At 41.1% G+C, this 27058-nt stretch overlaps 1 protein-coding gene across 1 annotated transcript; it reads left to right on the plus strand.

The window, feature by feature from the left end:
* The first annotated feature begins 798 nt into the window (after positions 1-798).
* Positions 799-27058, plus strand: LOC136449278 (E3 ubiquitin-protein ligase ZNRF3-like). The gene is made up of 10 exons (XM_066449250.1): positions 799-1163; positions 7054-7179; positions 13427-13501; positions 14381-14524; positions 16929-17015; positions 17575-17601; positions 18482-18748; positions 19518-19620; positions 21061-22236; positions 24033-27058. The coding sequence occupies exons 1-10, from the start codon at positions 966-968 to the stop codon at positions 24095-24097; spliced, it is 2268 nt and encodes a 755-aa protein (XP_066305347.1). The 5' UTR covers positions 799-965; the 3' UTR covers positions 24098-27058.

Here is a 27058-nt window from a genome sequence, read left to right on the forward strand (position 1 = left end):
TTTTTTTCTTTATTCATTTTTTTCTAACGTTAAGCAGTAGTTCTGTCCAGCAGTAAATGAGTCTTATCTTTCTTATTCCTTGGACTTGTTAAATTTTGTGTGACTCGTTGTGACTCGTCTAAACCCGTGTCCATTGGCAGAATTATACAATGATATTACGTTATAAAATGAGTTTTTTTCCTCTTTTTTTCCCATTTTCTTGCCGTCAAAGAGTGTTATAACTAGACCTGACCCATATTAATGGATGTGTCCAATGGCAGAATTCATACAATGACAGAACTTAATTCATAGCGTTATAAAATGAGTTGTTGTTCTTTTTTTCTTTGCCTTGCCGTTAAAGTGTATAGCTAGACCAGACCAATTAATTGATGTGTCCAATGGCAAAATTATACAAATGCAAATATATATATAAAACGAGTATTTTTTTCTTTACTTGATGTTGAAGTGTTTATAACTTGTCCCGGTCCGTTAATTGATGTGTCCAATGGCAGAATTATATGATGATAATAACAATGATATACAAAATGAGTCTTTTTTCTTTATTTGATGTTAATCCCAGTCCGTTATATAAAATGAGTATTTTTTTCTTTACTTGATGTCGAAGTGTGTATAACATGCCCCAGTCCGTTAATTTGTGTGCCAAGTGGCAAATTATATACAATAACATATAAAATGAATTTTTTTTTCCTTTTTGATGTTAAAGCGTATATAACTTGTCCCGGCCCGTTAATTTGTGTGCCCAGAAGTTAGCCTGAGGCCTGAGGTCATGTCAGCGGTGGGCGGAGCCGACGGACCACGTGACCGCCGGACTTCAAAGAGCGCGCCGCTCGGTGGTGTAACGAGGCGGACAGAGCAGAGCCAGAGAGTATGTGGTACTCCGGACAATTCTTCTGTCCAGATTATACATTTCCTTCCCGTCTGGACACTACAGATAGTCGTGTCCGAGTCATAGATGTGTCCAGAAGATGTTAGCTCGGCTGGTGGTGTTGGTGCTGGCCACTATGCGGGCTGTGAGGGCTCGGGAGCCGACGGCGTTCCTTGAAGTGATCCTCTTTGAAAGCACGCCGCCGCACGACGAAGGCTACACCACCTATACTTACGATCTTCAGGGACACTTCTCAGCCGCTGGAGCCACCATCTCAGCAGAAGGAGACATTATCCAAGTAAGAGAGTCTTCTGTTGGTTGTAGTGTTGTCGTGCGACTGTTCTGGAGCTGGTTGTTGTCGGGGCGAACTGCGACCTTTGAAGTGTACGCCATGTGTGGTAAAGCTAGTAAACAACAATCCGTGTCACAGCAGACCGCACACAGACACTGACACGACAGATGTACAACCATCACTTCTCTACATTCCTGTAGCTTGTTTATAAGCCAAACACAACCCGAAATGTTAAAGTAACAAAGTTATAACTTCATATTTAATCCGTGAGGCCTTAGAAAAACACGAATGTTACGATTCCACAGTCGCCCCCCTCCCCACATGTTGTGTACTTTGTCGTGTGATTGTCGCACTTTGTCGTGTGATTTACGCAAATAGTTCACTTTTGGTCATTTTACCACGAGAAAATTCAGTGAAATTATGAAAATGCCAACTGGTTGTGCCAGCCGATGAATTGAAGATAATGTTAATGGTAAACTTGGAGTAGACAACGAAATATGATTATGAATGCTGGAGGATTGTCTAGCCTCCTAGCAGGTTTTTGCAGGGCCATGGTTGGTCTAGAACAGATGGACAGGTTTGAGACTAGGAAATTAATGTGTAGAGCTTTTGACTAAAAAATTAATGTGTAGAGATACTCAGATAGTGACATCATGTATTGCGCCAAGGGAAAGTAAAATTAGGAAACATGATTATGCAAGTTGTAGTTTCTGCAGAGATGGCCTCTCCTGACAGTTAGTAAGACAAAAGAATGTATAACATTATAAATGTTGTAAGGAATTTATCCAGTTAATGTCTCAAAATTTTCCTTTTTAGATTGATCCCAAAGAGTTGAAGCGTGTATCTCATTGGATTGTGGCAAATTGCAAAAAGGGATTCGCAAACCGACGCCAAATTTATTCGTCACATGCTATTGCAATTTGAAAAATTCAACAAATTCACAATGGCGCAGGTGGGTGCAAAAAGGTGCACTTATTGCAAATCTGTTCATTGTACTTTTTTTTAATTCAGTGGCAATGCTGCAGTTTCCAATTAAGTTATCTTTGATTTGGAGCCAAAACTGACATTCTGGGCGAGGCCATTTTGTTTGTAGAGGTCATTTATTTTACCAGTGCGACGCATGTCAATGTGACTGCGAGGAAAAAAAAAAGTAAAAATTCGCAAATTTGGCGTGATTTAGTGCACAGTCTAGTGAGATACTCGCATATGACATAGTGGTTAATTTGGAAATGATACACGAATTAGTTCTCCCCTTCCCTTAGTCTTAGTCTTACTTAGACAAAAAAAAGATGTTATGAAAAGGATATAGTTTATCACAGAAGTCAATTGTTGTTTCACTGAAATGTGTGAAGCATTGTTCTGTAAATCTTTCATTTCAGTTGGAAAGCTTTGATGAGCAGAACATTTGAGAAGGGTTTTGTGTATGCATTTAAAGAAATGCAAATTATCTGGTCCTGGCAACAAAGAAAATTCCACAATGTTACACAAGGAGTAATGACAATGTTATCCTCAAGTCAAGAATGGTACTCAGCAACATCTGCAGTGACACATATCAGGGCTCCAGACTAACTTTTAGGCCTAGGAGCACTGTGCTCCTAACTCAAAAAAGTTAGGAGCACCAGCAAAAATCTAGGAGCACCACTACAAAAAGTTGGAAGAACAAGCAAAAGTCTTGGCTATACCAAGTAATACTCCTATTAATCAATGTTAACAACCGGGAATAAAGTATTTGAATAGATCATAAAAGATAAAAGCCTACATTGATGGTGCAGAACAATTGGCAATTCAATTCATTCAACGCCTACCTAGTACCTACATATTGATACTAGTACGAGGGATTTTTAGAAAAATTTGGCATAGGTTCCCCGGCTGGCCCCTATCCGGGGGCCACGGTGCCTCAAGTTCAACAAGTTGAAAAATACACAATGGTATTTTTTACTTGGAACAAGGCAAGTAATGATTCACATAACCTTGAATGATAAATAAATAGATAACTCTAAAACTTATCTATTGGGTTCATGACCAAAACAAATAAAGTCACTTTCCATAATTTGAAACTTCACTGCTGGCATCAAGTTCAACATTTCTACAGGTGTTTCTTTTCTTTTTACCCTCAACCTCTGTCTACAAATAATCCAAAATACTTTAATACCCTTAAAATTCTTGCTCAATAGTATCAAAAATGATCTGTTTGTGCCGGCCCAGTCAAATATCTTCGGTTCCTTCGAAACGCGCAGTTCAAATTTCGCGCGTCAGGCCGCGCGGCGCCGCCATCCAATGACAGGCTGACCGCATGGAGAAAGCTTTGTGATTCGCCGCTGTGCATTTTAAACCGCAGCAGAATAAAAGTAGCACCATAATGACGGGCAGATAATGAGCTTTGAAATGATACCGGTGACAGAAGAAAAATTTGATATTTTTGGGAATAAAACTTCACTTGAATTGATTCATCGATTTTTTATCGTAAAAATTATCGCTTTAACAGGTGTAAATATGACCGCAGAAAACAGGCGTTTTATTCTGCTGCGGTCTATTTTTCATAAACATTATGGCCGCCATTGAAAACAGTGAGCGTCCGGCGAGCGCTCACTTTCATCGGCAAAGTTTTGGCGTTTGAAACATTTTACAAAGCAAACAAATACACCACAAAGGAGAGAAACTAATATCCTTTATTTCTATGGGTAACTTTGCCACTAGGAACGGATAGTTTTTGTACCGCGGGTGTGGGAACATGATAGAAAATTCACCGACGATATACGCGGTAGCGTTGGAATACCTATATTTTCGGCTTACCGCTTAGTTCTGTGGCCATTATCCTGGCGCAGGTCTTAATTTTTGATTGTCGCACCGTGCGACCGTGATTTTAAATCTATTCGCATTCTCAAAAAACTGGTCGCATACATGTTGTATGCGAGTCGCACTCACGAGCGCTGCATATTGTCTCTATAAGACTTAAGTTAGAGGGCCCCATTCATGGCACATACAGTATTTTTCGCCAAAAATAGTTACTCCAGTAACTGGATAAAATTTTGAAACAGTCAGATGTTTCAGACAGCATCTGCTATCTTTCGTCAGTGACTAAGGACAGATCTGGTACGTAGAACTAGGTTTTTATACCAAACCTCTAAATCGATTTGTTAATGAAGTAAAGACAATTTCAGATGGTTCAATTATTTTAAAGTATTTTTCTTTTAATAGTGAAAAAAATTATCAACTTTACTGGAACTGAACAGCAGTATTAATTAGTATTAGGGCTGTGTACCAAAAAATCAGGACCTGTACCTGTAAAATTGTTCAGATACAGGTCCGAAACTGAACACCAAGTGTAGTAAGTGTACCTGTATCTGTACGTGAACAAACTAAAAATCTTTAACGCTTTTTTTTGCCAACCCACTCACGACATCAATCATGGTGCTTGTTGCAAAATCGTGATCATAAAAAAAGAGGTTATCATTTTACAGGAAAACATACAACCTTTCCAGTCATATCACATTTTGCCAAATATTGCAAATGAACCGACATATGATCAAGGACAATTTGTTTCAATCATTTCTTTATGACCTGCTCACTTATGTAGTCCTAGTATGCATGAATGTATGATCATAACAAATGCAAATGGCTTATCATTGTACAATGCACATTGTAAATAAACTTTCCAATAATATATATTCCAATCCAATTAATACAATATTTACATGAGTGACTAAAATTAAGTTTCTTAATTCTTTCTTCCATTTTTGATGAGCCTAGTCACTCCCCCTTTCTCTTTGAATACACCTTTCTCACGCGGCGGACATGATAGAATGAAGACGAGGCCAATGAGGCAAGGAAGCAAAAATAATGTACAGATTTAGTTTTCCTCCTAAATCACATTAAGTTTTAAAATATGATATCCAAGTATCAATATTACAACTAATGCAATGTACAAAAAAGATGCAGCAATTTAAAGCTTCGTTGACCGATCTAATAGTCTCCGCCCTCTTCTGTCAGAGGGTAGAAATGCAAAATAAAAACATAGAAATGCAAATATTTGACGGTCATGCAGCCACTTCCTCATTGGTCGATTCTCTAATTATCAGGTAATTATTGGCTAAACTGGTAATTATGATTGACAGTTAGGATCGGTCTAATGTTTGCCACAAGGGCCTCGTTTTCATTCTATCATGGCCGCCGCGTGAGAAAGGTCTATTAATTCTGGAGGTTGGATGCTTTGATTATCTAACTATGAAGGAGGGTCAGAAATGTTTGTTTGATAATCTGACCAAAGTCCCTTCTACATACATGTAACAGAATACATTTACTTAAGATACGTAGAACAGTTAAGATCAATATTACCGGTATAAGCATCATAAACTTTGATAAAGACAGCAAGCCAACTTATATAAAATGTCACTATGAAAATTACATACATGTCCATACATATTTCCCAAGTTTTCAATATTTTGTGCTGTAATTTGTGCACTCATGTGTTAAACCGAAGTTTCCTCATGACCAATATAAAGTTTACAAACATATCTATATTTTGTACAAATATTAGTTGAGTTGTTATCACAACGTGTTACATATTGTTTAAACATTTTGACAAGGACACATTGTGTGAATACAATAGGTATCTGACAGTGTATTGATATTAGTGTATAGATGGTATAACAGCCCTTTGATGTAACACTCCAATTGTGTTCATTTCCTACGATGACTAAACACCACAAAACCCAAAATGTGATAACTCCAATGACTGAGTGGCAAGGCTAGAGGAAACGAGATTGGGAGGTCACATGTTTGATTCTTCCTGCCTAGACGTTGTGTCCTTGGGAAAGGGACTTAACACGACTTTCCTCACTCCAGCCAGGTTACTGTGAGGTGTAAAAATGGGTACCTGACTTCGGTTGGGGAAGTGAAAGGCAGTGGAAAGAGAGGGATGGGCTCTGACTTCTAATACTATGCCCTAGACACAGTAGATAACAACCTACTGCCTGTATTGCTGCAAAAAATTGCAGCTTTGGGCCAATTGAAACGCTAAAGTGGGCATCTCGCTAGACTGCGGCAAATTGCACACGGAAATTGCGGCAATGTTGCGAACTTGTGCCAATTTTCCGTTGCGGGTACACCGATATGTGACGCATCATTTGCGTACGATGCCCAGATGAGCCAAACAAAATGGCCACACCCAGAATGTCACAATCTCAGGAGTTTCAATACAACTTCTTACAAGATACGTTTATTGGAAATCACAACAGTTGCCACTGAATTGCCTCAGTACAATGATTAGACATTTGTTCAAAAAGAGATTATAGATAAAAGAATGTTTGCCATGTTTCACCCATTTGTGCCATTTTGCGAATTGCAAAGTTTTTTAAAATTTTCAGGTGACAAATTGTGCAAATAGGTGCTGGGTTGCTCCACTATGTAAATGTGCAATATGGCGCAGTCCAATAAGATACTGTAAATGCAGAAATGTTGCGGTGGTTTTATGTCTGCCGTTTTTGCGGTGACCGTTTCACCGCGAACTTAAAACCACCCCGAATATTTTTTTCCAATACTGTGTCAGTGTGTGACTATAGCACTGCCGCAAACTTAAAACCACCATGAACACTCCATTTTTGCCTTAGCGCGAAATAAAAACCACGCAAACTTAAATGCATTTATAGTACCCGCTAAGGCCACACGAATTTGATTTCTTGGTTAACGGATTTTTAAAAAATTTAGAAAAAAAAAATCATGAAAACAGAAGTCTAAGCCAGCCTTCTGTTTTCATGATTTTTTTTTCTAAAAATTTTTTTTTTTGGAAAATAAAAATCCGTTAACCGAGAATTAAATTGGTGTGGCCTAAAGTTGCCAATGAAGTTTGTTGTACCAATAGCATGCCCTAATGTTTTGTGTGTGCCCCCCTCCCCAGCTCCACCCCCTAGGTCTGTGTAACAACAGTGATGAGGATGACCTGTACCAGTATGGATGGGTGGGCGTGGTCAAGTTGGAAGACCCCGCCCTTGAACCTCAGCCCTGTCTCTCCGTCTTCGGCAAGGTACGTATCTTTAGTGGTTTCTCTTACGTTTTTTGATACCACTACCTGCTACTGTGTCTGTCTTTCATATGACAGGTCAGTTTGTATTGTTATGCATATCTAAAAAAAGCACCTCAGGGCTCAAAATACTAGGTGCAATTGTGCACCTTTGTGCACCCAAAATTGGAGTTGTGCACCTAATTTTTGACTGTGGGTGCACCAGTCCACCTAGATATTTTGTAGGCTATAGCCTAGGGTAAAGGTAATATTGTATATACAAAATATTCTTGAAATCTAAATATCAGAAAAAGCAAAATAACCTTTGTTGTACTTTGTTTGATGTATTACATGTACTTGTTTAGAATTTTGAAGCGAGCTATAGAATTTTAGATAGATATGTTTTCCTGACATTCTACTTAGATTTATGTCGCGCAACCAAAATTTTGTCAGTGCACCTATTCCCAGAAATGGATGGAATAAATACTATAGTGATCTACAGTTTTGTGCCGGTGAAATTAAAGTTGTGCAGGTACTTTCTGCACACCTGTTTTGCTGGCGCATAGAGAAATTATTGTTTACTAGTATGACAACAAAAGGTATCAAGCTGGAATTTTTCAAAATTGCAACTTGTTTTCTTTTCAAATGTCAAAATTTTTTCTGAAAGTCATACTCATAGTTGGATATTTCAAGCCCTGAGTTTTACATTGTTAGATTTAACTAAAGCAGATTTCTACCCATGGGTTCATCAATGAGTGTACATCTCTGTGTATTGATTATCTGCCAGGTAGCTGGTTAGAATTTCCCTTTTCAGGCCTAGAGATCCTGTGAAATTCTTATTTGGCACAAAAATTAGTGAGCTTACAAGTTACATTGTTTGGTGACAGTTTGTTTGGTGACAGTTAAAGGGGCCAAGAGCAGTATTAGGAAACTGAAAATAGCATTTCGAAAGTCAATTTATTTAGTCATTTCTATACATGATTAGTTCAAACAACAGTATTACAATGTATAGCAATGTCCATGATGCAAAAATATGACATCGTTGTGATGTGAGAACTCACTGAAAATCGTCGCTAGGACGTTTGTATACGTAGGCCTGTGAAACTAAGGGATCATCGTACGGCACGTCTTTGCACGGTTTTGAAATGCTCAAAGTATGAAGTTATTATGCAAAAGAGCTGAACTGTGTTAGTAAATGTCACTACCATAAAGATTTCAACATTTTTTTAATTTCAATTTTTAGGCCCTAATATTTGCTGATAATGATATGTGGTACAGTAACCAAGACAGGAAAATGTTGGCGAAGGCTTGGGCCAAAGCAAAACTCAAGAGTCAGAAAGACACAGAGAAAAGAATCATATACACAGAGGGGGTCTAGAGAATTATATACAAGTCATGTAAGTTAACTCCTATGACTGGCAAAATTTGGTGTCTCTCCCCAAGTTTGGAAATACAATGTTTGTGTTGTCTGTTCGTCTCGCATATGAAAACAACTTTACCAAAATACCGTATCAATTATGATGTATCTATTACAGAGAGTGCCATTAGTAGACCACATCTTTGTGTATTTATGTAAAATTGATTGTAAGATTGATTTTTTCAAAATCTTATCCAGTTGCTTGAGTAATTATTTTTGGCGTATCTTATTACCTGGATGTCTAACCTTCATCAACGTAAAATTGATTGTATTGTTTTGTATAATGTCCATTCACGTCCCTGTCCTCTTGAGAGGGAATGTTGCCAATCGACAAGACCATCAATTCAGTTCCATCCTTCCCAAAAGAAAATTGTGTGCTAGCTTTCCCAGCATATTTGGCAGGGCTCTATGTAAAATTGATTTTATGGTTTTGACAATGTCCATTCACATGTCCCTGTCCTCTTGAGAGGGAATGTTGCCAATCGACAAGACCGTCTATTCAGTTCCATCCTTCCCAAAAAGAAAATTGTGTGCTAGCTTTCCCAGCATAGTTGGCAGGGCGCCAGGAAGGGGTGTTGTGGTCACCTCGGCGTGTCAAAGGGAAGCATGAAAGCACAAGGCGACAGTCAGGATTAAAGGCTTACTGACATTTGCTCAGTACACATGCGTGTGAGATCAGAGACTTTCCCCGACCAGGAATATCTGACGGTGCCACTCTACCAGAGGGGTGGTCAACCATGTACTACGATGTAGAACGGTTTAAAATCCCATTTTGAACATTTTTTCACGAGTTTGCGGTTTTCCAATTGCTTTTACGTTTGACATCACTCACGTGCATGTAGTGCTAACAGCCCTTGTTTTGACTTATGAAAATGACATAAATTAATTCTTTGTATTCTTGATTTTTTGATGGTATCTTCTAATTACCTGTGATCCTATGCACAGAGTAGGTAAACTGAGGTAAGGCCTGAGCAATTTGATTCCTTGGTTATTAGTAAGGTACATATTACAGTGATTCTTGTACAACATTCCTGAACTTTACCTGGCTTGTTCCGCACAGGTGGAACCAAAATTACACACAATAAATAATGGAAAAATGGAGCTTGACACTTTGGTCTATAGACTCACTCGTAAAGTGATTCTACGGCTTGATTTATTCGTGTTTGTTGTCTAGAGGGCTGTGTACCAGTACTGTGTACCTGAAAAGTTGTTTAGGTACAGGTTCAGTCCCGATTGTCAAGCCATGTACCAAAACACATTGAGGCACTGTCAGATACTATTTTTTCAGATAAAAGGTACATGTAGGTAAATCCAAGGTAAATCCCATCTCAGAGTCAGAGATGAACAAAAATTAGAAAAACTTGTAAGATCAAGAAAGCCCTCAACCAAAAATGGCAATTTACAACTCAAGAAACAAAAGACTTCTTTTAGTCCAGGTTCAGATGAGACCCGGACCCAGGGTTGTCTCCTGCTTTGAATTTATTTCTGTTCCACTCATTGTTTGGGAGCTCTTGTCTTCTTTTATTTTCAATGTTGAATCTGTCATTCTAAGCTTACAAAAATACATTTTCATCAGTTTTAAGTCATGAAATTGACATTTTGTGGACGGACAGGGTTGAATTTTCCCCGTCCCAACAAGAAAATTTCCGTCCTGGGACGGAAGGACGGTTCCTGGAAAACCTGGACCTTAAAACTGCTATACTTGTCAGGCATGTCCCCATGGTGCAAGTGGTAATGCAACCCTGGGCTGTAGTTCCATCCTAGGTCGGCCCCAGCTCAGACACATTGTGAGGGATTGCATTTGTCATTTTGGATAGTGACATAAGCCAACAGCCATATGTATAACTTATAAGGGACCTCAAGCGTCAAACCTCTGCATGTAAAACTAGAGTTCCAAGACCTCATACCTTCGCCAAATGATTCTAACCTTTTTGACTGACGTATCAGGAGTGTTTTTCATCAATTATAAAATCATACCAGTTGATTGTCTTCACCCAAAAAACAAAAGTATGAGCTTAACAAAGAAGGTTATGTTAACAAAGTAACATTTATCATGAATTATGCAAATGAGGTCCTTATTAGCATAATTTTATTCAACAATGTTCACATTCACATTACTTCCAAATGACACAAGCATGAAATTGCCATCATTTACCTGTATGGAATTATAGTAGTTTCTCATTAATTATGTAAATTAGGCCTACATTTGCATATTTTTTATCTATCAAAATTCCTCAGTAACAAATGTCACATATTTCAATAGTCATATCATGGAACGCAGCGGGTTTTAAAATTGTCTCATTAATTATGCAAAGTAGAATCTTATTTGCATAATTATCGTCCAATCATACAAAGCATCACGTAAGCTATCTACATACCAAAAATCATTAACATCCATCAAGCCCATCTTGAGTTATAGTTTTTTCTCATTAATTATGCAAATGACGTCTTCATTTGCATGATTGATATCTATTAATATGTCTCTCTTCTTCAGCTACATATGTCACATGTTTGAGAGTCCTATTGTGGAATTTGGCGGATGTATAAACTTTCCTAATTAATTATGCAAATTAGATACTGATTTGCATAGTAAGTATCTAATCATGTACATCATCACTCAAGCTATCCACTTACCAAAAATCATAACCATCCATTAAGCCCTTCTTGAGTTATTCCCTTTCAAAGTCTGAACCAAAACCTGCTCCTGCAGTTCCAAAAAAGCCGCTAGGGGGCCAAAACGTATACCACTTACTCTCTGTCCAAAGAGCTATCTACCACTCAAAAATCAGTTCCATAGCTTGTCCAGAACACGAGATATCGAAACAGGAAGTTCTGCTGCAGTACCGTAACAAGCCGCCAGGGGACCCAAAATCTAATCGTTTCCTAGTCTCATCAAGACCTACCCACCTACCAAATATCAAGAAAATTAATTCAAGCCTTCTCGAGTTATGCTGTACATTACATACATACATACATACATACAAACGCTACCCTCTGCATAACCTTCTCGGCGAAGGTAATAACCTTCTATTTGAGAAGAGTGGGGTGACCCGGTGTGCTTGGCTAAATATGCTAGCCATGTAGCACAGCCGCGTCGCTCTACTAGCTAACGAAAAAGTGTCATGCTTCGTCCTTAGTCTGAGGTTGCTCGCTTTACCCTTTTCCATACTTGTTGTGTACCTGTTTGAGGATGCACTGCCCTTTTTGTCTACCCAAGACTGTGGTTCAAATCCTTCTTTAGTGTGACTAATACCCAAGAAACACAGAAACCATTTTAACTAGCCCACAGGTGCACCAATTATCTGGGCGTATTGTTCTAAGGGTATCATTACTGGTAATTACTGGGGCCTAGAGAGCATCAATGTCACAAGGTGTGGAACATGTCCGACCTGTGCCTAGAGCGACTCAAATTATCTCCGGTACAATGTCTGTCTGTTTAGCCAGGGCTCAAAGTACCACCTGCATATGTGTGCAGGTTAGTGCAGGGAAAATTGGAGCTGTGTTGGTCTTTCTGATTGGATGTCTGGTATCTGTGCCTCAAGCATATAGCATCGTGGGATAGGAGGATTTTTTACATCAATTATTCATTATTCAAATCTACCTGTTAGGCCACACCATTTTAATTTCTTGGTTATTTTAACAGAATTTTAAAAAAAAATGCTAGAAAATCAACAGGAAAACAGAATCTCAGAGGAACGTCTGTTCTTTGGTGCACATAGTTTCATGGTGTGAACAGGGTCAGGTGCAAGTTTTCACCCCAGCTTTCTGTTTTAATGATGTCCTTGTGCTGAAATTAAAAAAAAAAAAATCCGTTAACCAAGAAATTGAAGTGGTGTGGCCTAAGTATGGTTTTTCTTTTGTATGCTATAAGGTACAGGTATGATTGTACACTCTTATTATAATGGAATATTCTTGAAATTCAAGCATCAGAAAAAGCAATATACTGTAATTTTGGTTGTACTTTGATAATGTATATTCCTTGTTTAAAAACTTTATAATTTTGAAGTAACAGATTTGTAATTACATTTGTTGACATTCTACTTTATTTTATGTTGTGCACCCAAAATTCTTTCTGTGCACCAGAATTTTCAGGTTGACAGTGTACCCATTCCTAAAAATGAATTTCGAGCCCTCGTACCAAAACTGAGAATGTGACATTCCCGGCACGGCCATTTTGTTTGGCTCATCTGGACTACATATGAAAATGTGTCGCACGTCATGGCATTGGCATAAATTCACAAAGTTGCCGCAATTTCCAGTTAGATACCCGCTTTTATGTCATACCTGGGCCTGATACGGGTGTTGCCTGTAAGGTTTGGGAGTTGTATCACACGGGCTTCCATAGAATATTTCGAATGCATTTCAAGCGTGCCAGTTGCGCCGCCGCCGAAAATTCGAATACCGGATTTGGAGGTTGGAATCAGTGTTGTTACAGTTTTGTGTTCGAGGACACAAAACTCCCTCAACTTTTAGTGTTTCCCGCAATTGAAATGTGTGTTGTTTCGGCTGGGCATGACATAAATAAGATATAACACGTTGTATTCCGTATTCAAGTTTTTCTAGGTTGTACTAGTTTTAAGATAAGAGCAGTAGCTTGGGACCATTTTTAAATTACAGAAAGGATGTCTGACAGCTGCAAGCAATGCAATATTGCAGGTACATGTAACAGACAAAAAATATTTCAGGCCCCAAGTATTATATTATAACTTATACTATAGAAGACTGCAGGAGAGTGAGAGTGAATTTAGTCTGGGTAACTCACCCAGAATGATGATTTGTTTGTCTGTTTGTTTGTTTGTTTATCTGTTGTTTTATTTTCTGAAGTTGATGATTTGTTTTGTTTGTCTGTTGCAGGCGAAGAAAGCCATTCAAAGAGGTGCCATCGCTGTTATTTTTGACGTGACGGAAAATCCTGGTGCAATAGATCAGGTATGCAGCCCACACGTTGTTCCATTAACATGTACATGTGTGTGCCAGGGGGGGGGGGGGGGGGGGGGGGTTGACATGTTATTGTCTCTAAAAGGGAGGCTAAACTTAGAATTGAAAAGTCTACGTATACTGTACTTTGCTATATATACCCCAAAGTCAAGTCCTCACTTGTTTTACGCAAGTCCTCCATAGTTCAGGGCTCTTCCGTCATTTGTAACTTGGGCCGTTCTGACGGCTACTCGCCTGATGATTGAATTAATCAATTGTAAGGTCACAATATGTGATGTCAGGTCTCGTCATTTCCAAACCAAAGTGAATAGGGCTTTTCAATTTGGCTTTCCTGAGGATTTGAGGAATTTTCTGACGAATTCGAGGGAATCAAGGAGATAGTGAGCTTTGAATTAAAGAATTCCTTAAGATCCGTTCTCATGAAAGACAGATCCAAAATCCTTGTTCATACTGAATGGGAAATGCCGAGACCTGACGTCACATATTGTGAGCTTACAATTGATTAATTCAATCATCAGGCGAGTAGCCGTCAGAACAGCCCAAGTTACAAATGACGGGAGAGCCCTGAACTATGGCTGACTTGACTTTGGGGTATATTTAGCAAAGTATAGTAGACTTTTCAATTTTAAGTTTAGCCCCCCTTTAACTTGTCTGTATTTATCACTGATTGTATGTAATAGTCGACACTATAATTCCGGACTGACAGTCTAATGCTCAGAAAACTTTGATATTTCTAAGTAGCTTGACCTAATGAATTGATGTCTGCAAGTATGATGTAACAAAAGGTTAGCAATATCAATAGGTTATCTCTTCATAATGTATTTTACCAACTCAGATGAACTTTCATGTTGCTACGTGTTTTGTCTGCAGCTGTCAGAAGGAGCAGATGAACCGTTGAGTCACCCCGTCGTCATCATCCATAACGAGGAGGCTCGCAAGCTGATGAGCATTGTGAACAGACAGACCATGGCACGGGCGCGTATACAGCACAGCAAGGACCCCTACCTGCCACAGGTAAGTACTGCAGGGTCACCACCAAATTGCAGAATGTACCTAACACTACGCTACATTGAACAGACAGACCATGGCACGGGTGTGTATACAGCACAGCGAGGACCCCTACCCGCCACAGGTAAGTACTGCAGGGTCACCACCAAATTGCAGAATGTACCTAACACTACCCTACATTGAACAGACAGACCATGGCACGGGTGTGTATACAGAACAGCGAGGACCCATACCTGCCACAGGTAAGTACTGCAGGGTCACCATCAAACTGTTGAATGTACCTAACACATTACACTACATTGAACAGACATATCTTGGCATGGGTGTGTATACAGCACAGCGAGGACCCCTACCTGCCACAGGTAAGTACTGCAGGGTCACTACCAAATTAATACAGAATGTACCTAACGCTACACTACATTGAACAGACAGACCATGGCACGGGCGCGTATACAGCACAGCAAGGACCCCTACCTGCCACAGGTAAGTACTGCAGGGTCACCACCAAACTGCAGAATGTACCTAACACTACGCTACATTGAACAGACAGACCATGGCACAGGTGTGTATACAGCACAGTGAGGACCCCTACCTGCCACAGGTAAGTACTGCAGGGTCACTACCAAATTAATACAGAATGTACCTAACGCTACACTACATTGAACAGACAGACCATGGCACGGGCGCGTATACAGCACAGCAAGGACCCCTTCCTGCCACAGGTAAGTACTGCAGGGTCACCACCAAACTGTAGAATGTACCTTACCCTACGCTACATTGAACAGACAGACCACGGCACAGGTGTGTATACAGCACAGTGAGGACCCCTACCTGCCACAGGTAAGTACTGCAGGGTCACCACCAAACTGCAGAATGTACCTAACACTACATTACATTGAACAGACAGACCATGGCACGGGTACGTATACAGCACAGCAAGGACCCCTACCTGCCACAGGTAAGTACTGCAGGGTCACCGCCAAATTGCAGATGTACCTAACACTACGCTACATTGAACAGACAGACCATGGCACGGGTGTGTATACAGCACAGTGAGGACCCCTACCTGCCACAGGTAAGTACTGCAGGGTCACCACCAAACTGCAGAATGTACCTAACCCTACGCTACATTGAACAGACCATGGCACGGGTGTGTATACAGCACAGCAAGGACCCCTACCTGCCACAGGTAAGTACTGCAGGGTCACCACCAAACTGCAGAATGTACCTAACCCTACGCTACATTGAACAGACAGACCATGGCACGGGTGTGTATACAGCACAGCGAGGACCCCTACCTGCCACAGGTAAGTACTGCAGGGTCACCATCAAACTGTTGAATGTACCTAACGCTACACTACATTGAACAGACAGACCATGGCATGGGTCACCCGGTGTGTATACAGCACAGCAAGGACCCCTACCTGCCACAGGTAAGTACTGCAGGGTCACCAGCAAACTGTTGAATGTACCTAACACTACACTACATTGAACAGACAGACCATGGCATGGGTGTGTATACAGCACAGTAAGGACCCCTACCTGCCACAGGTAAGTACTGCAGGGTCACCAGCAAACTGTTGAATGTACCTAACACTATGCTACATTGAACAGACAGACCATGGCACGGGCGCGTAAACAGCACAGCAAGGACCCCTACCTGCCACAGTTAAGTACTGCAGGGTCACCAACAAACTGTTGAATGTACCTAACACTACACTACATTGGACAGACCATGGCACGGGCGCGTATACAGCACAGCAAGGACCCCTACCTGCCACAGGTAAGTACTGCAGGGTCACCAGCAAACTGTTGAATGTACCTAACACTGCACTACATTGAACAGACAGACCATGGCAGGGGCGCGTATACAGCACAACAAGGACCCCTACCTGCCACAGGTAAGTACTGCAGGGTCACCGCCAAATTGCAGATATACCTAACACTACACTACATTGAACAGACAGACCATGGCACGGGCGCGTATACAGCACAGCAAGGACCCCTACCTGCCACAGGTAAGTACTGCAGGGTCACCAGCAAACTGTTGAATGTACCTAACACTACACTACATTGAACAGACAGACCATGGCATGGGTGTGTATACAGCACAGCGAGGACCCCTACCTGCCACAGGTAAGTACTGCAGGGTCACCAACAAACTGCAGAATGTACCTAACACTACGCTACATTGAACAGACAGACCATGGCACGGGTGTGTATACAGCACAGCGAGGACCCCTACCTGCCACAGGTAAGTACTGCATGGTCACCACCAAATTGCAGAATGTACCTTACACTACACTACTTTGACCATATATGATGCTGCATATGATAATACTTTTTCCTTAATGTATTTTCATTGTAAGTCTAGAATGTTGTTCCAAATGCCTCTTGTTTGTTCTTTCAGCGGTCCTCCAACGAGTACTTTGACATGGGGATCTTCATGGCCTTCTTCATCCTCATCTCTCTGATCTGCCTGGTGTTACTCCTTAAGGTACGACAGGAGACATCTTTCTCACCAGTAGTTCTGCTGCAGTACCGTAACAAGTCTCTAGGGGGCCCAAAGTCTAATCATTTCCAGGTCTCAACAAGACCTACTCACATACCCAAATTCAATACAATCCATCCAGGCCTTCTCGAGTTGTGTTGTTCATACACACACACACACACACACACACACACACACACACACAAACACACATGTGTACGCACACACACAAACACATATGCATGCACACAGACACATACATACACACAAACACTACCAAAAACATAACCTTCTTGGCGAAGGTAACTTGCGTAACTAAGATCTTTGGGCATAAAGTTAAACTATGAAACCCAAAAGTGAAATCACTCTGGCCAGTTTCGAATTCTTTGGAGGTGATGCCTTTCTAAAAATGATTACAAACAAGAAGGGGGGGGGGGAGGTCATGGCCTTAGAAACAAATAGACAAAAAAAGGGATTATTGAAGCTAAAAGTTTTAAAACGGATGTTGTAAGATGACATCTGAGATCTTACCATGATTCTTAACTCCAACTGTTGTATATTTCAGATCAAATGGAGACAGAGACAAAAGCAGGTAAGCTGAAGTTTCATGTATTCACAGTTTTGAATACCTTAGTATTACCTGTGTTGGGATGTGTATTGGTACCTTGTACGTTGTACCATGTACAGTACTGCAAAAATCAAGTAGGTAGACTTTAGAGGTCCAGAATACCAGAACATTAAAGTGCCAGTACTGTACCTGAATAGATTTGCACTCAAGTGAATAACTCATTTTTTTACTGAAAAGAATTTTTTCCAACCAGAAAATTTTGCACTGAAAAAAAATGAAAACTTTGTATGGTTGTTGAAATCAGCACCATTTTTTTTATTTGAGGTCCTCTAAAAAGGATGGGTTCTTCGCATACGATACCTGATATGATGTGATAAAACATTCTGTTATCTGTTTATGACATGTTTATGTTTATGTTTGATGTTTATCATTGAAGACCACAGGTTACTTAGGCGAATAGTTCAGGTGCATGTACAGGACTGGTTTACCTTAAATGTCTGTTCTGGTACCTGTACCTGATGTTACATTTACATACACAGCCCTATACCCATGTATGCTGTTAAGTGTATACATGACAATGGCCCAGTTTACACACGAGACTGACTCCTTGGAGCCCACTCAGAAAACTTGTGTGTGAATCGGGCCATTAATTGTCTCCTTCAGTGTTCCAAGTCCAGTTTTAGACACAATTAAGAACCAAAATAATTTCCACAATTTCAGAGCTCTTTGGAACGACAGTGGCATGACAATTGCCCAGTTTACGCATGTTTTTTAGTCGACTGACTCAGCGATTTGGAGTCCACTCAGAAAACTTGTGTGTGAATGGGCCATTAATGGTCTCCTTCAGTGTTCCAAGTCCAGTTTTAGACACATTTAAGAACCAACATAATTTCAACAATTTCAGAGCTCTTTGGAACGACAGGCCACTCACGCCATATCTAAGATGGAAACACGGAAGTTCAAGTCCCTCCTGAGAAAAGGTTCTTCAGTGCGGGACGTGGGCGCGCCGTCGTGTCGGAGGTGTTCGTCGGCAGGCGTCAGGTGTGGGTGGGAGCTGGACGGGAGGTGTTCGTCGGCGGGCGGAAGACGTGAATGGGACCTGGACGGAGTGAGCAGCAGCTCGGGAGGCTGTCTGTGTGCCATCTGTCTGGAGGAGTTTCAGGATGGACAAGTAATGCTCTGTTTCTTACTTGGAGTTTCTTTTCACACAACCGGGTAAACTCACCTGCTGATGTTTCGATGTCTATCAGACACCTTATATCAGAGACCTTCTTCAGACCTTCTGAATGGAGTACTGCTTCTCACCGCTATAAGTGGCCGATGTAGGTGGCGCTTTTGCGTGGAGAACACAATCCCAAACGTGGCTAACCTTGTATCCCCCCTCGTCCCAGTTCATCACTGGTGTTGGCTTTCTGATCCATACTGCCTCCTTAATCCAAGCTCAGCCACGTTTGGGATTGTGTTCTCACCGCAAAAGCGCCATCTACATCGGCTACTTATAGCGGCGAGAAGCAGAACTCCAGAAGAGGCTCTGAAGAAGGTGTCTGATAGACACCGAAACGTCAGCAGGTGAAATTCCTGGTTGTGTAAAAAGAAACTGCAAATAACCTACATGTATGTTCTACCAACCTGATGAAATTATTTTCGGATCTGTTTCTTACCACTTTCTCAAAGTTGTGAGGGGTTGATGCCAAAATCACCTGAACTCTTCAAATAAGAGATTGAATATTGATAACAAATTCTTCGTACACAACCAAGGTTTTATTCACACCAACATTTCAGTGACTACTCATTTAGCAAGTAAATGTTAAATCGTTATTCCAACAAACTTGTCTTCATCGTATTTCTTTTGTATATATAAAAGTTGAGTACTTTTTCTTCATGAACACCGCATAGTGAAGGTATTGTTGTCGCTTTAAGAAGATTTCTCTTTTGTACAGGAGCTGAGGATAGTACCATGTTTACATGAGTTCCACAAGGACTGTGTGGACCCCTGGCTGCTGTCCAACAGGACCTGTCCTCTCTGCATGTACAACATTATAGGTGAGAACTTCTCTTTCATTTTCAGACCATTCTCAGCTGATTTTATGGATGAGATCCGAGCGTGCATCAACTTTTGTTTGTTCACAAAAATAAAGTTTTTGATTCCATGTATACTGTGAATCGGTGTCCCTGTGGTGTAGTGGTCTGCGCTTCTGTTATTGCCACATCTGGTTCAAATTACTTGGACCAGAAGGCCCGAGTTCCAGCCCCGGGTAGAACACCTCTGGTCAAGAGGCGCATTGAATCATACCAAAGACACAGTATGCCAACTTCTGAAACAGTATGGAAGTTAAACACACTCCACTGCCAATGAACTAGATCTGCTGCAGTGATTGCACCACAGTGTGGCCCAGGGCTATGAAACGGAGATGGGCACCGCCCTATACACCTTATGGTGGGGGTGGAGTATACTGTGAATCACATCGTACAAAAAAGCTGTAAAATACATGCCATAAATTACCCCCAAACTATCAGAAAACGCATACTGACGTCGTAGAAATAGAAGGCATGTCAATTCCAAATTCAAGGAAGATGTGAAAGAACAAAAATGAAGAATGCAATGTTTTGTATACAATGTTCTCTGTGTTCAGTCATTTGTTCAACCTTCCTGACCACGAATAAATGCAACTTTTTTGGCGCCACCTTTTTCTTCTGCGCTCGCTCACATCAATTGTGCACAACAGTGCTCAACCTGCAGGTAAGATTGAAGTTGTACAGGTATTTATGATATGCACCTGACCTGGCCATGACACTACTGTGAAACATGACGGCACACGGGATCATTTTCTCACATACTGCAGGCTTTGTGTCTACCTGACTTATCCCCTGTGACACGCAATATTCCCCGGACTGCAGGCGAAGGCCGCAAAACAAAGCCTCTTCTCAGGTCAAACATGGCCGCCACTGGAACTCCCCCAACACATGACATGGCTAAGCCAATCACATCGCTAGGTTCCCTTGACGTCACCCAGATCGCGAGGAGTTGTGAGACTTCCTGATTTCCGTAATAGCGGCCATATCAGAAGCTAACAACAAATCTTTGCATCTTTTCCATCGCAAACTTCTTGATTTATGGAAGGTTTTAGAGAGTTAAGAATCAAACAGAGGATGTACATTGTACATATGTACATAAGTGCTAGTTATTTTTACAACTTGTAATACAAGTCCAAAAACCGGTTCTCAGCGGTTCGGTTTTTTGGGACTTGGACAGAAAAATGTTGTAGAAGTCCAGAACCGGTTCGGCCGAACCGGTATGCACCACTACTGTCAGCTAATCAGAGAACCGACTTTACCTAAAGAAAACATTTACAGGTAATTCTCTGATTGGCTGACAGCTGGCTAGAGGCTGTGTGGAAAGTGGAAACCTCGCCCTGGTTAAGTATTAAGGAAAAAAAATCAAGGAACCGTTAATGATGAGTGTGGCTATCTTGTCCCTTTCAGATTGCCAGATTTCCAAGACGTTTTCTGTCCCAGGATGTCTGCCGGATCAGAGCTTCCACGGAGACCAGAGTTCTTCCATAGTTCCTTTGAGATTTCCACATAGGACACAAACTGAGTCCCCCATGCACAGAAGCAAAGGTAATATACACAGAAACGCTAGTGGGGCAACACAGGCTCCAAGTCTGACTAGGAACTCCAGTACGAACATGGTGTCAGAAGCGTGGATGGGTAGTTTGTGCCAGGACAGTTCTGCGCCGTGCAGCAGTAGTGTACACCACCATCACCACCATTACTACCACCCTGGAGACTTCCAGCACTGGTCAGGCGGACAGCTGGTGGCGCCGGTCCACGTACACGCCAGTCAGAACCACCACAGGCTCGCGTCCTGGCGTCCCGTTTCCGTCAGTAGTTCGGGGTACCACGCCGATGTAACCAGTTGTTCTTCCTCGCAATCCAGTAAGTGTAGGTGTAGTATTTACTTCAGTAGTAGCAGCTCCGGAGATGTCACCGACGTCAGTAATCAGGGTATCTACGGCAGCACGTCCACCTTCAAGAGCGAGTTAAGTTCGAGTTCTAGAGACAACGTGTACGCCGGGAATGTTGCAAGTACATTTGACAATACAGAAGGGGCAGGCGTAGCCACCAATGCTCTCCACTGCCAGACCAAGTGTAAAACCAAGACTACAGATAGTTGTAACATGAACGAAAGTTCATCAGACTCAAGTCAGGGATTCAGCAGATATAGTAGCGACCAATCACTGGAGGATGTGTTAGAAAACGCCTTAAGGCTTCAGGGTAGCTATCCCAAGGGAACAAACCTCCCGGCCCAAAGTACTTTGGAGCCGCACAGATTCTGTATGGGAAGCTGTTCGGCCAGAAGACACCTCACTTACGCCAGTAAAAGCATTGCTGTAGAGAGTATAAAGAAGAAGGCAGACGTTGGACACTACAGAGGTGCACGTGATGTTGCAGTGCACCAGTGCCAGGTTGCCTTGACAACGGGACCCGGCTACCGGTCGTTCGGTTCGCCCTTCCAATCAAGAAGTGGGAGAAGTGCTGTTCCCAGACCTGTTTCATTTCAGGAGCTGCCAACAAACGAACAGGCGAGACTTGGGTCCTGTACTCACTGCCAGAGGGAGTCCCCTCAGTCCATAATGGTCTACACGGGCAGGCCAGGTACGTACTACCTTTTCTCTTTCAACAAATAGAGGGATGTCACTGTAGTTCCAATTACAGTAGATTCCGCATATCTGTATAGCCCATTTGTCAGCGCAAATTATACGACTCCCCGAACTATACGACTGTCCGAACTAGCGATATTGACGTCCCGAAGGAGGGGAGGGGGGGTGAATTGGATTTTGGGCAAGACACACAATTACACTAACGATATCGCAACTTTATTTTGCAAAATTTTAATCAAAGTACAATCCGACCTTTTCGTCGATCTTAACGTCACCATATTGGATTAAATACGCGATCTATTTTGTTCAGATAAGCCCGAACTGCGTGGAAACTCCTGCCAAATAAAAAACTCCCGCCGCATGTTGATCACGTGAAATCTTACAGTCAACCAATCAGAGCACAGGTTTTTATGACGTAAACCAATCAGCGCGTAGAAAAATGCATATCAATGAGTAAACAAAGATGGCCGCCCAGCGTCACAAGACCTTCGTCGCTTTATTTTTTTCTGAAATCGCGACGTAAAATACGATTCATCTACGCTACATAAGCAGGATTTTCACGGGGAAAGAATGTAAGGAATAGGTTCTCCGTTGAATACGGCCACAAATAACTGTAAATCGCGGCAAAATACAGCGTAGAGGCTCAAATGCTCCGACAAAAATCATGTTTTTCTTTTCGTATTTTTGTTCACTTTTGTCGCTTGAGTCTTGAAAAACAGGTTTTTAATGAGATCACCGTATGTCAAAGGCACCGATATCGATTGTTTGCAAGCATGACAATAGCGAGTAACAAAAGAATGTGATTGTTGAACGGTAGACGGCGTCCCCACTCCCGAAACAACAATTCAAATCCAAAATTTAGCCTATAGTTGTGGGTCATTTTACGATAAAATCGGACAAGATTCTATACAATACCCCGAACTTTACGATTATGGGCTATACAGATATGCATTGTTTTTACAATTGAGTGAATGGTAAATGGTTTGGTGTTTTGGAATTCTATACAGAAAGACGAAATATACAGAAAAAAGGTATACAAATAATTGGCATATACTGTAGTTGGTAACTGGGAGACCCTGGTTCAAATCCTGGGAAGGATCTGTCGGGTAGGACTGCACCCGTTTTTCGGAAGGAACGTAAAATGGGGGTCCTCTGTTCGAGGAGGTTAAAGAAGAAGGGCTAGCAACCCCTTCATGTAAAATTCTACAGAAACAGCAAGGAAACTTGTTGAACTATGTGCAACAAGGCACTACAAGGTGAACAACAACGTCACATGACCCAGTGATTAATGACCTGCCCTGAGGTGAAGGAGTGAAGTCAAACTGACAGTTGTTTATCAAAGTGTGTATTATATTGGAACCCTCCTTAAAGCAGGACCCCTATTGCTCTTCAGCAAGGGTAGACACGGTTCTGTCGCCGTCGCCACCAAAACAGCTTCAGCCAATCAAAGGGTTTGCTAAACCTCACCTGAAGCAAAAGCGCAAAGGACGCTGGGAAGCTATTAACCAATCAGGTTACGTCTCACAGGTTCAGAACAAATTAATGCCAAATTGTGCCAAATAAGGATAGATCATTAATCATTCATGAGCAATTGTCAGTAACATCGCCAGAACCGTGTCTACTGGGGCTTAAGTAGTAAAGAGCAGGGCCCCTACGCGAGCGAGCCAACGAATCGAGCGGTAGGGGTCCTGCTTTTAGGAGGGTGATGTTGTATAGCATTATTAGTTTTGATAGTAATAAGCCCTGAGGTATGGATTTTCCATAAACTTGCCATAATTTCTTGTTCCCCAGATGGGCCGTACATCTCTGTTCCGCTGCACGAGGCTGATCAGCTGTTCCTGAGAGGCATGGTATGATCTCCAGGGAAAGACGTGCTTTCTACAAAATGTGCAATGTCTCAGCAGTAGCCTAGATAGAAAAACACACCTTTGATAACACGATAACCTGCAATAACTTGTATTTTTACTTGAAAGTTCATCTGTGTTGGTAGAAGTCATTCTGGATGTCAAATTGTAATTTCCAACACAAAAATTGGACCTTACCCAAATTTTTTACTGTCCAACTCAAGTGTATGTCAACAAATGAGCAATGCACTGCTTCTGTGGCGTCACGTTATGCAGATAGAACACTTGTTTTGGGGAGCAGTGGATCATACGTTGCAGAGTCTACTAGTATGGTGCCCCCATCTCTGTTGAGGGATTGTTGTAAAAAAAAAAGCTCTGATGAAGCACTTAGTAACTCACCGAGTCGTGTTCTATCTGCATAACGGGACATGTACATAAGCAGCAGATTTCTTATTCCTTTTCAATGACTGAAGTTGGTCTATCAAAAATTTGGGGACGTCCAACTTTCAGGTCCAACTTTTTGTATTGAAAATTACAATTCTGTGTTTTTCACTTGTCATATTCACCATGATATTGCTGTGATTTTGGGGCATATATATGCACTTACTAAATCAGTACATACATTTAGTTACTGGCCATGGCCAGGTTGCCCAAGCAATGACCATTGCAAAAACCATTGACCCTATACTCTGCACTGAACTATAGGATTGTATAGCCCGTGTTGCACATGAAGATGATATAGCATATGTGGCAGTGTAAAAGTGTACATTACCTACCATTACATTACATTACTCCCTTTGTACTCCCTCTAATACCATTACCTTGTCTATAAGATGAACATCTTTGACTACATGTAAACTTCTGTAATGTCTGTATAATTATTATTATCACAAACAGCACCCTACCTCTTTCTTGACTTCAAGTTCAACATCACCTTATTGTTCTTGTATAAACACAGTCATACAGAAATGCACTGAAGCAATTTTAAAGATATTTTTGGCTAAATGAATGTCTAATTGCTAAGAACACCACTTCGTTCTTACCCAATAGTCTAAGTGTCATTTGCCATGAAATCTCTGCATGTTGGTCCAACAGAAATGTCCACGTTCCTTTCTGCCATTTCGTTGCACAAAAACTCGTTGGTGTATCAATGATAATGAAAGGTTTTGTTACCATGGTAACATGAAGCAGGCTGCTCAAATCTCGCTGATGAAAAAGCGAGCAAATCAACAGTGCACTTAATTGCGGGGTTATTGAGTTGTAGGGGATACCATGGGATTGCTAAGACAAAAGACTGCAGTGCCTGTCCTTCAGAATAACGTTAGCAGCACGTCGGCAGAACGTAATGCGTACACGGTAATTAGCCTGCTATTCAAACCTATTATAACTGCTGAATCTCTTTTGTCCTCTTTGGTCAACGTTGCATCGGAGTAACTGCCGTTGCATAAGAGATGTCTCTGGACACAACTAAATGAACCTGTATACGAGATTTTAACCTTAAATACCGGAACACGACCTAAAACGCCGGTCCCCAGAAAGTGCGAAATGGAACAAAATGGAACAAACTAAAACAACATATTATGTAACATTATGAAATGAAAAACCAGTAGATAGCGAAATAGAAGGAACTTTGTAATATTCACAGTAGACCAGAACAGGAATCATTTTGAATACAGAGGTGAGTGGTAAATAAATAATATAACACGTTTTATTTCTTGAATCTATTTGATATTAAACACAACATTTTTTGCCGCGTTTGTCCATCTCAGTGTCCGTCACATTGGTGACGAAGCGCAGAACTTCCATTTCGTTCCATTTCGCACTTTCTGGAGACCCCTAAAACGCTTTCGTTCTGCCGACGTGCTAATGTTACCATTCCTTTGAGTACTGAAATTACCATGTACAGTTGGGAGGGTAATGTGTCCTATTGAACTACACTGCTTGAGATGACATGATGTAAAAGTCCCATACAAGAACTACCGCTTCAACAAGTATCTCACAGGACTGCACCAAATTGTGGAAGGCAGTCGCAAAGTGACGCAAACCAATGCCAATGTGTCCTCTGAAGTTGCATTTTTTTCAGATTTCAACATTTTCTGAAGATTTCAAACTTTCGAAGACCTCAACATTTTTTGAAGATAGAAAAAAAATTGTAATTACCAAATTGCAGAAATAGGCGCAAAATAGTACAATCACTGCAAATCATTTTGTTGAACGACACGGTTTTCAATGAAATTATCTTTAACTGAGAATGTGACATTCCAGGCACGGCCATTTTGCTTGTAGACTGGTCACATATTTTACCCCGTGCATCACATGTCAGTGTGACTGTCAGGGAAAATTGGTGCAAATGCGCAAATTTGACACAATTTTGTAGCACAATGTGGTGCAATCCCGTGAGTTACCCTTTAGTAACGCCCTTGTTCTGAAACAAACCTTTGGTATTGTAAGAATCTTTTCACTCTTTAAGCCACATCTTAGTAAGTCTACATTTCCTTATTTATGAAGGAAGGCTGAATTTTTTATACGTCAGATCTGTTTGTAGTGTCAACAAAGAACTTAAGACTGTCGCCTTCACAAAGCCTTAGGCATGTCTATACCCCCTTAATGTATATGATTGTGCAACTTCTTTCAATGACCAGTCTGTAATTTACTAAATGTATAAAGTGTATTACATGTTAGAGATATTGTTCAGCTTGGCCAGTTGTCAAGTGTACTAGGTGCACTTGAAACTTTATTATACTGTCAAACCAGTAGCCATTTGTACCTATTTAACATTTTGTTATGATACATGTATATGTGTACTTAAGTTATCAATAGGCTAAGTTACTCTGTGTCCACCGTTCGTGCCTTTGTCTATATGTAAGACTAGTTGTACACTATTAGTCAGTTGCATCCAAATAATCTGGAAGCTTCCTCTGAAGGCTGTATAGAATCAATGACAATGTAAAATAAAGATGTTATTTGTAACAA

Source organism: Branchiostoma lanceolatum, chromosome 1 (assembly GCF_035083965.1).
Source record: "Branchiostoma lanceolatum isolate klBraLanc5 chromosome 1, klBraLanc5.hap2, whole genome shotgun sequence".
NCBI classification, from domain to species: Eukaryota; Metazoa; Chordata; class Leptocardii; order Amphioxiformes; family Branchiostomatidae; genus Branchiostoma; species Branchiostoma lanceolatum.

Excerpts from the sequence above, each read along its gene's own strand:
- LOC136449278 (XM_066449250.1), top strand. The coding sequence starts at position 966 with ATGTTAGCTCGGCTGGTGGTGTTGGTGCTGGCCACTATGCGGGCTGTG. Across the intron at positions 19,621-21,060 it reads CTGCATGTACAACATTATAG|ATTGCCAGATTTCCAAGACG; the intron begins GTGAGAACTTCT and ends TGTCCCTTTCAG. Across the intron at positions 22,237-24,032 it reads GGTCTACACGGGCAGGCCAG|ATGGGCCGTACATCTCTGTT; the intron begins GTACGTACTACC and ends CTTGTTCCCCAG.